The sequence below is a fragment of the Stigmatopora argus genome, chromosome 12, assembly GCF_051989625.1.
Source record: "Stigmatopora argus isolate UIUO_Sarg chromosome 12, RoL_Sarg_1.0, whole genome shotgun sequence".
Taxonomy (NCBI): domain Eukaryota; kingdom Metazoa; phylum Chordata; class Actinopteri; order Syngnathiformes; family Syngnathidae; genus Stigmatopora; species Stigmatopora argus.
In genome coordinates this window covers 11,327,855-11,344,090 of record NC_135398.1, presented here as the reverse complement: position 1 = coordinate 11,344,090, position 16,236 = coordinate 11,327,855, and the positions used below count along the sequence as shown (strand labels likewise).

Below are 16,236 nucleotides of genomic sequence, written 5' to 3'. Positions count from 1 at the left end.
ATTGGTAAAAATTCAATCCTCCCAACCTTTGGCTAACTTTACATGGTGATATGCATTTATATTATTTCATAGATTTTTTCCAACTCGGCTTTCAACGAGAGCACAATTTTATTGAGGAAAAACATGATACATAAAACAGTATGCAATGTACAGGTATGTAAAAAAGGCTTAATGATGAGAAACCAATGTACTGGTAGCACTTAAGTCGGCTGTATTCTACATAAAGTACAGCAAACATTCACTGCAATTGGAAAACAGTACATATTTTACATCTGTAAAGTCCAGCAAAGAATTCAAATTTATTGACTGAATTCAAAAAAAATAAAAATGCATTCCTATTGCACAAATCATCTGATGGAGTGAGTTAAGGCAGACTGGAGGGATCGAAGGGTCTTGTCTTTGGGTTTTTTCTTGGGGTCCATTGCAAAGCACTTCCACATGCGAATGGTCTCATCTGCACCCAGGCTAGCCACTGTTGAGTTGTCTGGACTCAGAGCGATGTTGAGTATTCGCTCCTCATGTCCTAACACACACACAAAATTAACCAACAAGCATCAACAGATACCCAATTCATTTGAACCATGAGTGCTTGCAGTAAATGATCCTCTGCAATGCCTTGCCCCACAAGGAAAAAGTAACCAACTAAAACCTATTAGGAAAAGCTACTCAGCCCAGAAAATGCTTACCATTGAGTTCTCCAATTTTTGTCATGGTAGGGTACTTCCAGATGACCATGTTATAGTGTGAGAAACCATGTGCAGAGAGCAGCTCCTTGTAGTTAGGCGCAAATGCAAGTGCAGACACCTTCAAGAAATTCCAAAGAAAATAGGTTATAATTTTGTAGACATTGCATTTTTGTTTTTTTAAACTTGGCACATTTACCTGGGACTGCGTGTCGAGCGAGCTGAGGCATGAGCCGCTGTTGACATTCCAGATGCGGATGTGACCGTCCGTCGTGCCGCCCCCTGAGGCCAGAATACCTGGTTGCCATGGACACCAGGCTAAAGCCTAAAAGCACAGAGGCAAAATATATTTTGCAGGATTAGGAGGGGGGGGGAAACAATCTGGACGTTTTACAAAAGGCTGCAACAATCCTCAACACTCAAAACTAAGAAATAATTCTGTCACCTACCTTTACAGCCCCCTTGTGGAGACTGAGTGTGCGCAGCGACTGCTCAGAGTCTGCCCGAGGTGCCTGTGACACGCCGGGCCAGACACACACGAGGTTGTCATTGCCTCCGCTGGCCAGGTAGCGGCCGTCCGGCGACCACTGCAGCCCGCACACCTCCTGAGAGTGGCCTCGCAAGGTGAAGATGTGGTGATCTGCCACCCTCACATCATGGTGGTGTATCTGACCTGACCGACTACCACTGGGGCGAGAGACGGAGATTGTGGTTGGTAAATTAAGAATTTGGGGGGTGTTTAAAAAATGTATACCTGGAAAGAACATGGCTAGTCCAGCTCAAGCTGCAAACTCTCGCAGAGTGGCTGGTTATCTGTCGAAGACATTTCTCTTTTTCCACATCCCACAACTATAAAACAAAAAGAGTAAAAAAAGGCATAAATAATGGTCAATAACATGAACATAAATATCATTTGTCAAACAGTAAAAATTTAAATAAATAATAATGAATGAAACTGACTTGGACTGCACAATCACTGGTGCCAACTGCCAGGTAGCTGCCATCTTTTGTCCAAGACAGGGAGCTGATGTAATCAGAAACATTTTCCAAAGTCATGAGATGAACGATATCGCCTTGGGTAGCATCCCACAAGTACACACAGTTTTGGAGAGCAACCGCTACAACATTACGGCTGCTCCAGGCGAGCAGATTCAAATCTGTGAGTGGACAAAAAAAAAAAATTGCATTGTACAACACAACATGGTTTTACAACACCATTGACTGGCAAAACCTTACAAAAATCATTCCGAACTGCAGGAGCGTCTAAGATTTTATCAACTGTTGAATATATGTATCGTGTCTTTTTGCTGGAGATGGGAGTTACGGTGTGACTGTAGAGGGACTTCATTGTGTTGTGTTGGCCTGCAAAAAAACAAATGTACAATTTTTTACATTTGAGACAAGGTCAGTAATTGGTGACTTGAGCCATGCAGCTTTGGTTGGTTTTTACTGGTATGATGAAAAGGAAAGGCAACATTACCATCTGGATTAACAGTTGGCTTCCCACTAAATTGCAGGATGCGGGCCTCTTCCAGGTTGCATCCGTTCAGCATGAGGGACCATGCCTTCTGATCCTTAAAAAATAAAAAAAGATTTTAGACTAAAATGTAAAAGGCAGGTAATTGTTGACATAGAAATTATGATTAAATCAAATCGTTAACCGATGTGGCTGCTGAAAGCTCTTCCTTGGGCCGATGCTCCTTTGAGAGCAAGAAACTCGCCACTTCCATTTGTTTATCATTCCGGACAGGAATGAAACGGTCTTCTCCCATTGTTTTAGATGGAGTTGCTCTCCACCTGCCTAAAAAAAAAAGCCAAGAATCATTCAGAGACTTCACAACAGTGCACAAACCTGTTTACTCATGGTAAAAGACAATTTACAGCAGATGAACAAGGAAAGCCCTCAGTCAAACATAGACCACTGTCAATGGTAGGCAATGAGTAATAACATCCGGATGACATTTTTAAAAGGGAATTTGAGATTGAGCACCAAACTAGCTTTATGCATTAATCAGAAACAAAGTAGCCACCCTTACGCAGGGGCAAGATTTCAAAAATAATGTTGTCATGGACAAAGATTTTTATGCACTTAATGTTTTACCACAGTCTTGGGGAAAAGTTCCAAGTGGGTCTAAAAAATGTATGGGGACTTCGTATAACCCTGAACTGTTTTGAATGTGTGATGTTTTATTGCAGGCAGTGGCTCCTTAGCCGGTAACCGGTCAAATAGCCTATATGGCCCCATATGGCATAAATAGTAAGAAACTTCGGCTACGGAGCCACTGCCTAAATAATAGTCATTAAATCCCTATTCACCTCATGTTAAAATCTATCAATTGGCAATACCACATCAAATTTCAATAAGATTGGTTGAATAGTTTAGAAAATCCCCTATTCACTCAACGTTAAATAATAGGTTACCGGCTAAATAGCCCCTGGGACTATTTGACCGGTTACCGGCTAAGGAGCCACTGCCTTTATTGCAAGGGTCCAGCTAGCCTACTATTGTTGTTCTCTTGGTTTATCATTCCTCAAGTCTATTTGACAGAGTTCAAAAGGACATATTTGACCTCCTTGGTGCCTTAGTCCTCTGGTGTGGGCATGCATTTGTGTGTTATGAAACGATGGTATCCTGATCTTTATTATTGGGGCTTAATGAATGGCTCGGTCACATTCCTTGCGGCGAGACAGGTTTGTGCTGTCACCAATACAAAAAAAATGTGATAGATCTTTTTGTGTATGGGTGTGACGTTACATTAGTCGTGTCTCATAGTCTAACGTGGCCAGGGCTTACCTGGTGTTTTGGCCGGAGTCTTACCCGGCGTCTTGGATGCGTTCAATGAGATGTTGTTGGCCTTCCCCGGGGAAAGGCCATTTGTAGACGCGTTGGACGCACTGGCTTTTCTCTGCCATCGAGCAATCGGCGCATTAGTGATGGGGACGTCCAGCATTAGCGTATTGCTAATGTCGTTTTCCAGTCCGAACTGGGCCATTGTCGAAGCGTGCCTGTGACGGAAATGGGGACGGCAGTTAAAATATAGTACAGCGTGAAATCTTTTCAACGAGTGAAAACTGTCCGAATATACTACTCTGCTTAGTCAAAAATTTGCCCCAGATACATAAGTTTTACTCACTGTTAACGTCGCAGTCTTGTAAGCACAGTTGACAACTATATTTCACCTCGAGGAAGAGTTTTAGATTTTTGAATTAACGCCACCCATTTAAAAATCCATCAGAACGAAACGCGATTGGTTCATCACCCACTGGTTGTGAATAGGCTTATGTGATTGGTGAATCCGATACGAAGTCTTCCTGACACGGTCAATAATGAGGTGCATGAAAGCAAATGCTGCCATCTAGCGCACAGGATGTGGTAATGTTATGAAAGCTCAAGATCACCTAAAAGCATATAGTACTACATATATGTATGTATATATGTCATGTGAGACACATTGGGAAAATTCTTCTGACTGATCCAAAATTAAAAGTAAAAACAACAACATTATTTGGAGTAATTGTGCACAAATTAATATTTGTGGTTTTCTTACACCACACATACACAGAGTAGTGATTAGATTACAAAGACTGTCTAGTTCTTGATTTAGGGCTTTGACGCCTTCCTGTATGTATGTTAATTTGCCTTCTTGCCCCTCACCTTTGCCTTCCTGTCCATTTGCATGTGACCCCTGGTCACACCAATAAAGGCCTAAGCAAATGGTCAGAAGATTCTGGGAAGAATTTAGGCATGGAGGATAAGGCTCTTTGTAAATGTAGTTGATGTAATTGTCTGTCCAAAAGTCTTCTCATTAAAAGCAAAAACTATATAGTCACATTGTGTCGATTTTATACAAGATGCTAGTTTTATTCATTCATTCACTATCTGAACCGCTATCCTCACAAGGATTGCAGGGGGTGCTGGAGGCTATCCCAGCTGACCTCGGGCACCAACCAGGTGGGGGAAATCACACGAGAATTAAACAAATTGTTTAGTTTTAGACAAAAAACAAACGAATAATTGTACCTTTCCAAAAACATCTAAATAAATGTTTATGAAAGAATGAAAATATCACATTTAAGACATGTCAGTAGATATTAAAAGAACACAAAATGCAATAGCAGTGTACATGAAACTTTATTAAAGAGGTGTAGCTTAGATGAAAAAGGAAATTATTCAATTTTTTTCATATTTGGTAAAAGAACTGTCAAATTGTGAGGTAAAATAATATTAAGACATTTGATATTTAACAATTGCAATACACAACCATACTTCACTTATTTGTACAAAATACTTAAGTCTTTAATGTGCTCACTAGCAGATTTGTATCACATTAAGACTGACAAGTGCTAAAGTGCTGATGAAACAAGCTTCTGAAATCCATTTAATAATTGGTTTATCTTTGCTATTTAATGACTATTGATTTATGCAAATATATGTTGTATACAAAAATCTGAGCTGTTATCCTGCAATTTATCTTTGGATCATAAAGAATGACAACCATTGCCCTTTTTCTCTTAATGGACTTCTCTTTCCTTAGTGTAGTGTATGATCGACCCAATAACGCCTACAAGAAAACAAAGATTATCCAGAGAGTTGATCAATTGCTGTAGACAAACTAGAGAGTTAAGTGTATATATATATACACATATGTGTACATATACATACACATATAAGCCCATATATACATACATACACATAGATGTACATGCATGCATACGGTAGGTCTTAACACTCTTAACATTTTTTTGTTAAAGAGCCTGACAGCTGATGGGAGAAAGTATGAATATGAAGAAATATGAGGTAAGGCAGGTGAAAAACAAGTTAATGTGTGCACAGTTCACAAAATATCTAATGCTGTTAACAGACAAATGTAAAGAATGTTGTTTTCTTACCTCCAGGGTGAAGAAGACCTGAGTTGAGAGAAAGCGAGAAATAGAAAATCACATGACCAGGCATGCAATAAAACAACATACCAATGCTTATCTCATCTCATCACATTTTCTGAACCGCTTTATCCTCACTAGGGTCGCTGGAGCCTATCCCAGCTGACTTCGGGCCAGAGGCGGGGGACACCATGAATTGGTGGCCAGCCAATCGCAGGGCACAAGGAGACAAACAACCATTCACGCTCACACTCATACCTAGGGGCAATTTAGAGTGTCCAATCAGCCTACCATGTACGTCTTTGGAATGTGGTAGGAAACTGGAGTACCCGGAGAAAACCCACGCAGGCCCGGGGAAAACATGCAAACTCCACACAAGTGGACCGTCCTGGATTTGAACCCAGGTTCCCCACTGTGAGGCCAAGGAGCTAACCACTCAACCGCCGGGCCAATTTTTGCATCTGCGTGCTAGTCGGAAGCATCTACCGAAGCGGTGTCCAAACTTTTTTTTCCCAAGATCTACTTTTCAAAGACCCACCCTTCCGCGGTCTAACATTTTTCCAGAACACCAACAAAGCTAAGCAGTTACATTGTAGGTTAATACACTATCTCCCATCACTGCATGAGCCCATATAATGATCTCTTAAGTCTTTGGGCTTCACGTTTCATGGATTCAGTGTTAGTGTTGTATGATCGACCAAAACTAGGTTAGCGATCTACTGGTGGAAGACTCCTTATCTACCTGACCCGATGTCTGTAGCACTAGACAGAGAGGAATATCTCACAAAGTCTCACAAAGTACGGACAAATAGACTTAAGGACAGTTTTTTTTCCCACAGCCATCAGGACTCTGAAATTGAGCTAGCACGACACACAATCCCTTCTGTGCAATAACTTCCGGGTGTGCAATAACAATGTGCAATAACTTCCGGGTGTGCAATAACAATGTGCAATATCTTCGAAATCTGTGTAATATTTTAGAATCTGTGCAATATTTTAGAATTGTGTGCAATATTTTAGAATTCACCTAGCCGGGATGTGACTTTTTATACTTTTGTACTACTATTTATGTTTTTTTTTACTGGGAAAACACACTTTGAAAAGCTTGGAGTAGCACCACCAATTTTGTTATACGCAGCTGTGTATGATGACAATAAAGGCTTTTGATTTGATTTGATTTATACAGAAACCATACTTGTAAATAAAAGCGTTGCACATCGCCGGCATTTTGGCTCTTGCTCATCATCAACATACATGTCACATGTAGATGTAATGTTTTACACTAATGATGAACTTAAGCAGTGCTTTCCCAAATTAACCCACAGATTTGACTTATTTTGCCTTTTTTTTTTGAGTTGTTAGCTCATGAGATCAATTAAAAATAACAAATAAAAACTGACATTAGGGACAAAAGAAACAACATATAAAAAAACAAAAAAAAAGTAATTGACTCACACACCCTGTTTATTGTAGAGGAGGAAGCTCAGAGCAGTGACCATAATGAAGGACAATAGCACCAAGATTGGGATAAGAAATTGGGGCATCGGATCCCGTGAATCTAGAAAATGAAGATAGCACGTTAGTAAAATAAGCAGCACTTTAGTAAAGTGTAACACTCAGCAGTAGTTTTGCCATTATAAAAATTAGGCTGGTTTAAAATAATTGTAAGGGTCAGTTTATTTACTGTCTTAAAAGTCATACTTTGTCTTTGGCAAAATCTTGTGGCATTTCAGCTGAGTTTTTTGACTGTGGATAATTCCAAAATAAGAAAAGTATAATAGATAAATTAGGGAATACTACTATACTCCACCTGACTGATCTTCAGAAAACCTCAGATTTCCCATCAGGTTGACGCATTCGTCTTGAAGGGGCTGCAAGCTCCTTATGGCCTGTTCCCACAATGCTTTGAGGGCCATGGCTTGTGGTGTATGAGCTACCCAGACACCGCCGTGGTCCGAGGACAAATAGAGTGACCCGTTCGAGAAAACCTGGTCAGTCCAGTGTAGTTCGGAGCCATTAAGTATGCAGTTGCGGGAGCGAAGCATCGTCTGGCCCTTCCCTGTCAATAAAGGCATGAGGTATGTAGAGCTGTGTGATCTGGCCATTTTTTTCTTGTATCGTCTACTCTCTCAACTCTTTTAGCTTTTTTTCAGTCAACATTTACTAGCTAGTACAGCACCAGAATCACTGATGCCACCTTAAAAGGGAAGCACGGCAACACACTTGTAACCAAACAAACAAATTTAAATTAACTTGGATTAATATATACAGACACACTCAAACATAAGGTTAATGTAATTTTACACAAAACTGAATTCTAATTTTGTTTTAATTTGTTTTAGCTTTCTTCTCCAGGTCGGTTAGCTGTTTGCCACGCCTCCACCCTCACGTTCGCTATCGATGGACTGTTTGCTGTTGTATTCCCTTCAAAATATTCTGAAAATGATGCACACAAATGTCCTCACAATAGGATAACACACGACCACTTGCCAACGAGAAGTAGTCTTGAATGAGCGATCGCGGGAGCTAACAGGCTAAGGAAGGAAAACAGGAAATGCAACAGCTCAGCCTACCCATGTATTGATTGTGGGTAATGAAGTTTTATTCTGAGAAGGGTGCCATTGGCTATCGGTGTTGTGTGCACGAGTATACTTCATTACCCAGAAAGGCCTATTTTTGCCCGCGCATGCGCGTTTTCTGGTCCATGTGTAGGATAAACTCGTGTGAAGAAATCGTTCAGTGCTCGTAGATATCTGTTATACACGAAAGAGATGCGACAAAAAAGACGCGCTACAATGATAAACAGCCTTTAATGTCATGGCCACCTGGCTTTCTCGCATCTCGGAATTTTTCTCGTAGCTAGAGCGAATTATTTGCTCGAAATTTTCCTCGTATCTCAAGCATCTCGTAGGTAGAGCTGCTCGTATGTAGAGGTACCACTGTGCATGTTGACTGAATGACTGAGTGAATACGATCACATGACAATAGGAAAATAATCTACTGGGTGTGGCCAAGAATCAAACCTGTGACTTATTGACTCTGAAGCACATGTACTACGGAGGACGTTTCAAGGTAATTTGTTGACGCCTTTGTCTTACTCAAAATTCCAGTATGATTGGCGAGGAGATTCAGAGGGATCAAACCAACTGACATCCTCTGAATAATCCCATTGAGTTCCTGAGTGATGCCAGTATAGGGGAACCAGTTAACCAGGACCTGCCCTGAGACTCTTTGAGCGTCCAAAACTACCCACTGCTGCAGCTGAATGACCTTTGTGTCTGAACAGAAACAGAAAAAGATGAGGATAAAAGCAGGTGATTTCTGGACAAGGGAATTAAAGCAAGTTCATATATTACTTGAAATAGGCCACAAAGTTTACTGATATTGTGGATTTAAAAGGCATTGAAATATTTCCAGTCAATGACAGCAGTACACTCTCATTGGTGACCAATTAGTATGTAGTACATATTACTATTTTCATTTTGGAATATTACAATGTATGAATTCTTGGCAGGTAATTTCCGGCGGCACATCTGACCATGCCGTTAAATTACCATGTTTTGGACGTAGTAAATGAGTAGTAATTTATTTACGTACAATTCAGATGAGCTGAGTATCATAGATTATTATTATCATTCATTTTCACTTTTTTCTTATGATGCTTGTCAATATTGTTGTATTTTATTTTTTAAACTGATGTGGGGATTGTTTTGGGCCAAAATGCAAATTCAAATTAATAATAAAATACAGTTCATCTCGTCTGATTTTACACTAACAATCCCATCGAATTAGGAGCTGCGACAAAGAAACACTGTACAGTCCAGAAAGTTGATCATTTTTACCCCATCCGCATTTTGTTTAGTGACAAAAAAAGCATTTCTTACCCACTCGTACAGGTAGAGTCAGTGACAATCGATTCAGGGTGAAAAGCACCAAAAAGCCACTCCAATACATTGCTTCAAGTGTGAAAACGCAAATAAATGACTAGAATCCTACAACTTGACAGCTAAAATCGATACTTTAAACCATAAACAGTCTGCGGATGTCAGTGACAGCACAAATTAACACTCCAAAATTGATTAATTACCGAAAGCATCTTCCTTCTACGCTTATTTGAGGAGACGCACTACATAATGTTGAAATGTTTCTGTTGAATAAACAGACTCTTCCCTTTCGCAAATCTGATTGGTTGCAAAGGCGGAAACGCACGAGAAAGCCCCGCCTACAAATACTGCTTAGGCTTCTTTTGCTATTCATTTCTTGTTGTTTTTAATTCATGTCCTCCACTATAAACATCAGAAAAAATGAAGTTCGCAATTTTTTTTTCTTAGAATTTAATAAATACAACTCTTTCCACACTTTGCACGTGACAAAAGTGTTGTCTTTCCCTTTAACAAGTGCATTTTGACAACTGGGGGCTAGCTCCAGTTCATCGTAAAATAACATTTGAAAATTCATGGATTTTCAATTCATGCAGAGTTCTGAGATTGAGGGTGGATTCTGACCTTCCTGTGAGGATCATGATCTCTTCTAGCCTGCGTGGGTTTTCTCCGGGTACTCTGCTTTCCTCTGTTACCCGTGTGAATAAGCGTACAGAAAATGAATGAATGTAGAAAGCCTAGCATGCTAGAGGACTACAAAAATCTGCAACTCATTCTGGGTGTGACATCATTTGTTTGGGGTTTTTAGTGTGCGGGGCCAAGGCAGCTAAGAAGGAAGACTAATTCGGACGTCTTTTCATTATTGAGCCTTTTCTGTTGCTTATTATGATGCATTGGAGTCCAAAATATGTTCTGCTTTTATTTTAAAGGCGCTTGCTGACGTATTTCATAGCACATTTAAGCAAGAAAACGGCACCGTGCGTAAACTCCCAAATCAGTGTCGTAATCCGAGGACTGTTTTGCGTGTGATTGGCACAGCCTTACGGCAGCTGTACGTACACTGCTGCACTCTGATTGGCTGAGCCGTTGCCAGGAGTGTTTACAAGAAACATGGCTTCCCTCTCCGTTGTAGAGCCGCAAGAAATGGAAGGTGAGTCTGTAATGTCGAAACACCATTGTCTCGTCTCATCCATCCACAAGGTTGAATGCCATTTATGACAATTAGTGTATCTTTGAACCTACGAGGCCATTGCAGTTGTCGTTTGCGTGTGACTAACAGGAGTTCGACTCACGTTTGCTAGCTTGCGTGCTAACATCAAGGTTCGCTGGCTGACGTCGTTGGTTGACGCCGACCATCGAGCCGCGTTGTCCCCGAGAATCGATCTCCGAGTCTGGCTTGACAGGTCGACTCGCGCCGGGGAGGTAACCATGTGGCTAACGTTCTTCTACAACCTGTTTCACACCGCTCAACATGTATGGCAATTTCACGACGTAAACGGCGGATTGAAAAGCAAATTGCTCCGGAATGATGGGAGCACACCCACATTAACGAATCGGTACTGTTTATTTATTATTTTTTTATTATTTGAAGTCAATTGTATTGATAACTAGGCAGTCTTAACTTTCCTGTGTTTGTGCCATTTAAAAAAGTGTATTATTCTCAGACATCCTAAGATCCAAAAATTAATTTCACCAAAACGCAAAACATTATTATACCCAACTTGAGCATCCATTTGGTTTTAATTAGAACTTCCTCCGACTGCCATGATTTTTCTTTTTAATCTGTGCTGTTATTTTAATATCTTATTTGCTTGTAAAGTGTCCTTGAGTCTCTTAAAAGTTGCTTATAATAATTCTGGTCATTATTGCATTCAGTGCGCCACAGTTTCATCATCTTCGTCTTAACTAAGCAGTGATGTCCTGCTGTAATGTCACTTTATTGATGTCATTTACTATTTGTGGGCGTGCGCTTCCATCGCGCAAGCCTGACTGTCTGAGACTAGTAAAAACATGCGTGTTGATTTCAAACACTCAATCTATTGGGAAATTTGTACATCACGTTGGCCAACCCTGTTATGCCGCTTAAACCTGGACTGGATTTTATTTTGTGTGCTTCTCTTACAGTGGATCGGAGGGGAGAGTCCGAGGAATCAGGCGACGACGAGACAAGGAGGAAAAGCATCAATGGCGACATGGATCCAAACCAGCCTCCCGCCACGAGTAAGTTATCCTGACACACTCATTCAGAGGAAAAAATTGCAAATTATTTTTCTTTCCCTATTATCCACTGATGGATGTATAAATGTTAGGTTGATAGAGGTCTTCTCTTTGTGTTCATGAATGTATTTTTTTTAAACTAGATAAAGAAGAGTCTCCCGTTGAAATGGACACCATAACTTTGGATCCAGAAGAGGAGGTGAAAGGATGTTTGGCTTATCGTCGATCCCCTAAATTTCAAAAGAAAACTTTATTTTCTCTTTTTTAAGTGGACTAAACTGCAGGTCTCCACATGGTCATTATCCTGTAAAAATCCATAAATAAGATGGACTGGACAGTAAACCTCTTTGTTCAAAGTATGGGGAAAAACTACCATTTTGTATTGCGATAATTACAGTGCACTGGTACATTTACTTACAAAATTATTTTTTCCCACAAATGGTTTTGTAACTTGGATTTTTCGTAAGTAGAGACATTTCATTCTCAATATACAACTAATTAAACCTTTTAAAAAATATCAAAGTGTACCAGTTTTGAATGAAAGATGTAAGAAATACACAAAAAATAGAGAGCAACCCTTTTACGAGCATTTCAAAATAAAGTTCAGGACTTAGGAAGCGTATTTACATTCCGGGATTGATTTTTTTTTAAAATAAATATACACTTCGTAACTTGAATTTGTGATGAGTCCATGCATATCTTCCACCTCGTGTCTGTATTAAGCTTTAGATTTTTCTGCTTTTTACAGGATGTCGACCTAGTTCATTGCCGTATTGGAAAAATTGAAGGACTTGAAGTACTACAGAAAGCAAAAGTAAGCCATTTAGCACATTGTGGCTTAATTTGTAATGTATTGCCGGATTTCGATATTTTTTTCCACCTGTTTTAAAAAAACAAAAACCACCAAAAATTAAGATTTCTCGATCCTTTCTTCTCTTGTTCACATAGACCCTCTCCCTAAGGCAGAATCTGATTAAAAAAATTGAAAACCTGGACAGTCTGAGCTCACTACAAGAGCTCGATTTGTACGACAATCAAATCCGCAAGTTGGAAAGCCTGAACAAGCTCACACAGTTGGAGTAAGTTGGAAATTTAATTGTTTACTTTGAATCCTTCAGTAATATTCAGTTTGGGATTTAAAAAAAAAACTGAACCATTTTTCCTCAACTCCATCCTATAGGCAGCTGGATGTGTCCTTCAACCTTTTGAGGAAAGTGGAGAGTTTGGAACAGCTGACTGGATTAAAAAAACTTTTCCTCCTTCACAACAAAATTGCCAGTATAGCCAACCTGGGTCACTTAACCTGTCTGGAGATGTTGGAGCTAGGCTCCAATCGCATTCGAGTACGTGAGCTCAAAGCGTGTTTTACAAGTCGTCATCAGTACTATATAGTTGTTGTGTTGTTTTAGGTCATAGAGAACTTGGATACACTCCCCACTTTGCAAAGCTTATTCCTTGGTACCAATAAAATTACCAAGCTGCAGAATATGGACAATTTGCACAGCCTGACCGTATTAAGCATTCAGGTATGAATGTCTGTTTTCAGTGCTGTGGATATGTGGTTTGCTTGCTTTTTCTCTGTGTTCCTTTTAAATAAGAAAGAATTCACGTTGGAAGCACGAGAAATTCATTTCTCAGTTTTCAACCTGCCGAAGGAACGTAAAAAAGACACTAGTTCTTCAAAAAGATTCCAATGGCAATGATTTTTAAAGTTGTTCACATGCTAAGTGAGGTAAACTGGAAAGCTAAATAGAAAACATTGTGCACTAAAATACAACATTTGATTTGTTAAGCGCTGTAGTTCTTGATCGTATATGATTGTATAAAATCTACTGGTTGATAAAATAACTAGAATGGAAAAATAGAAGAATCAAGATTAGACGATATAAAAATGAATTAGACTTTACGAGTACAATTTCAGTTAATAATGGAGCAGCGTTTTAGATCAAATTATGAACTAATTTTGTCTTTGCATTTTCAGAGTAATCGGATTACTAAAATGGAAGGTCTGCAGAACCTGGTCAGCCTACGAGAGCTCTACTTAAGCCACAATGGCATTGAGGTCATCGAGGGCTTGGAAAACAATGTTAGACAAAAACCTGTCCATTGTGTACTCTGCCCGCTGCAGAAATGAACATCAACAACAGCAGCAAAAGCAAACTGTTATCTGTGTCTCTCCCATCAGAAAAAGCTGACAACTCTGGATATCGCAGCCAACAAAGTCAAGAAGATTGAGAACATTAGCCATCTAACGGAGCTGCAAGAGTTCTGGGTAAGATGAAATGTTTGCTATTGTCTTTATGCTTTCAGGCATCGACGCCGGCTTGGATCCGCCAAATATATGTATATGAAAAGTCCATCGCTGTCAATGCCATCGTCTGAATTAGTCTATATTTCACTTGTAAACATCTTTAAAAAAAAATCAACATTTCCAAAACGCACGTTCAAACTCCCTTCAGATGAACGACAACCAGATTGACAACTGGTCGGATCTGGACGAGCTGAAGAATGCCAAATCGCTGGAGACTGTCTACCTGGAGAGAAACCCGCTACAGAAGGACCCGCAGTACCGGCGAAAGATCATGCTGGCGCTGCCTAGTGTGCGCCAGATCGACGCCACCTTCATCCGCTTTTAAACACCCTGTACAGTATATACCGTTCCCTTCAGTGTTTCCCCCCCATGCATCCTTCTCACCACTCCATCACTGAAACCGCATTTCTTCGTTCACAAATTACACATGGCGACATTAAAAGCCACCCACTTATGCACTTGCTTGCTTCTTAATGACACTGGAAATAAACTGTGAAGTAACATCGAATCCATCACATTCCTATGGCCGATCAAATTTGAATAATTGAAAGGGAAGAAGGATCATTCGCCAAATCGTAACAGTTGTACGTTGACTTAAGAGTACCCATGTTTACGAAATTTTAAGCTACAAGTGCTTGCCATTTAGGTCTATATTTAGTCATGTTTTCCCTGCACTGCTTTATTTAACGGAATTTAAATATTAAATGGCATTTCAAGGGAGAAAAATGATAGGAATTAACTGCTAATCTTGAGTTTAATATTGTAAGTCAATGTAATGCTGCACTACATGATGGGTCGAAAGTAGTCAGGCCTTTTTTGACACAAATTATGATAAACAATGTAACTTTTTTCTTTATTTCCAATCTTGTTCACGCTTTTCCTGGATTTAATTTTTCAAGGTTGCTTTTTATTCATACTTTCCCACCCTTTGTCTTTTCTGCCTTCATCTGTTCCTTCCAGCATTTTGTTTTTGCTATTTTTCTGTTTGCCTTCCTTCGGTCAGTATTTTTTCAATACTGTTTTAGAATTCACTCACTGTTATTAATTCAATTTATCTTGTGCTGCCTGTTAAAAAAAGAGCTCGGAGTGCAAATCTATTATTGGCTATTATCTGCAATTGAGTTCATTCAAAACTGCACCGAACTAAGTATTAAATGTTCAAATCTGAAAGCGCATTTTGTCAAACAAATTAGCACATTTCCATGTGTTTGTGTGTTGAATGAATATACAGCAAATTGTGACGAATGTCCCCTACTTTGGTGTCGTCCATATCTTACAGCTGTGTAACGGCTTAAAAGAATGTAATATTTGTTTCTATTTAGGATAGTAGTTCTTTTGAGTTTTTTTTTTTTAATGAATAGGCAAATCTAGATCACATTTGATTCCTTTCCTTGTTCAGTTGAGTTTGAGTGCTTTGCAAAGGTTTTTACTGTTTTACCTCGAGTTTTGAGTCCAGATGATGAGTTAAACGATGCTGCAGTGACACATTCTTGTATTATTTATTGACGGTCGCACTCAGCTTTAGAAATAAAAAGTAAATGAGCGACTATATGGTGGTCTCCTCTAAACACCTGAGAGCACCTAATTTTATTTGTGTATAGTTTGTTAAAAATATACTTTGTGAGACATCATTGACAACAGATTTCGGTTTTCAAATTATAAAGTTGTACTCATATTTGACTATTTTAAACAATTGAGTCATTGTTTATTTTGAACCGGTTTAAAATCAAGTTATCTTAAATTGTCAATGAAGGAGTGATCTGATATTATTTCTTTAAATCTACATCACAGGGTTTTTGGACTTGAAATGGAATGTATTATGCAAACAATAAATGTATAGTGATACTTACTGTGGTTTCTGTCTTCATTTTGGAGAGTAGTGGTAAGAAAAATGTATAAAGTGAATCTGAAAAATGTCGGCAGTACAACATCTCATTTCGGTTTTATTAGAACGATGCCAAATCTTTGCATTGACTAAAAATGATTGATTATACATATTTGTGCACCCATGGTGAATTAATTTTGCGTTTTTAGTTGAGCTCAAGTGGTTATTTGTAATAATGGTGGAAAAGGTTTTAAAATAATAAACAACCTGATATTCAAACGGGTGTGCATTCTTAACTTGTCACCAAATCTAAGTTCAAATACCCAGAGCATCTTCCTTTGTCTTCATACTGGTCATTTATGATTTAAGGACTTTTTTTTTTTACTATTCTCACTAACCCATAAAAACTACGACGACCAAACGCATCACTGCGTGTGA

At 39.3% G+C, this 16,236-nt stretch overlaps 3 protein-coding genes across 7 annotated transcripts; 1 reads left to right on the top strand and 2 right to left on the bottom strand.

Moving 5' to 3' along the window:
- Positions 1 to 89: 89 nt before the first annotated feature.
- On the bottom strand, positions 90 to 3,956 carry cdc20 (cell division cycle 20 homolog). 2 transcript variants are annotated; one of them, XM_077615539.1, is made up of 11 exons: positions 3,818 to 3,956; positions 3,478 to 3,689; positions 2,345 to 2,484; positions 2,164 to 2,257; positions 1,920 to 2,045; positions 1,644 to 1,840; positions 1,438 to 1,532; positions 1,133 to 1,370; positions 883 to 1,008; positions 687 to 804; positions 90 to 523 (listed from the first exon to the last, which is right to left on the bottom strand). In XM_077615539.1, the coding sequence occupies exons 2-11, from the start codon at positions 3,674 to 3,676 to the stop codon at positions 348 to 350; spliced, it is 1,509 nt and encodes a 502-aa protein (XP_077471665.1). In that variant the 5' UTR covers positions 3,677 to 3,689; positions 3,818 to 3,956; the 3' UTR covers positions 90 to 347. The 2 variants fall into 2 exon arrangements, with proteins under 2 accessions (XP_077471665.1, XP_077471666.1); XM_077615540.1 differs by having other exon boundaries at positions 3,502 to 3,689.
- An 840-nt stretch (positions 3,957 to 4,796) lies between these two features.
- LOC144085582 (uncharacterized) lies at positions 4,797 to 9,786 on the bottom strand. The gene is made up of 6 exons (XM_077615007.1): positions 9,449 to 9,786; positions 8,663 to 8,842; positions 7,375 to 7,623; positions 7,024 to 7,122; positions 5,574 to 5,591; positions 4,797 to 5,245 (listed from the first exon to the last, which is right to left on the bottom strand). The coding sequence occupies exons 1-6, from the start codon at positions 9,516 to 9,518 to the stop codon at positions 5,196 to 5,198; spliced, it is 666 nt and encodes a 221-aa protein (XP_077471133.1). The 5' UTR covers positions 9,519 to 9,786; the 3' UTR covers positions 4,797 to 5,195.
- Positions 9,787 to 10,430: 644 nt separating this feature from the next.
- ppp1r7 (protein phosphatase 1, regulatory (inhibitor) subunit 7) lies at positions 10,431 to 15,822 on the top strand. 4 transcript variants are annotated; one of them, XM_077615003.1, is made up of 11 exons: positions 10,576 to 10,595; positions 10,747 to 10,867; positions 11,570 to 11,665; positions 11,806 to 11,861; positions 12,411 to 12,476; positions 12,611 to 12,741; positions 12,843 to 13,005; positions 13,072 to 13,188; positions 13,644 to 13,748; positions 13,848 to 13,934; positions 14,122 to 15,822. In XM_077615003.1, exons 3-11 carry the CDS (start codon positions 11,638 to 11,640, stop codon positions 14,296 to 14,298), a joined length of 930 nt encoding a protein of 309 aa, XP_077471129.1. In that variant the 5' UTR covers positions 10,576 to 10,595; positions 10,747 to 10,867; positions 11,570 to 11,637; the 3' UTR covers positions 14,299 to 15,822. The 4 variants fall into 4 exon arrangements, with proteins under 4 accessions (XP_077471127.1, XP_077471129.1, XP_077471128.1 ...); XM_077615002.1 differs by having other exon boundaries at positions 10,578 to 10,595; positions 10,725 to 10,867; XM_077615001.1 differs by lacking the exon at positions 10,747 to 10,867 and having other exon boundaries at positions 10,431 to 10,595.
- The last annotated feature ends 414 nt before the right edge of the window (positions 15,823 to 16,236 follow it).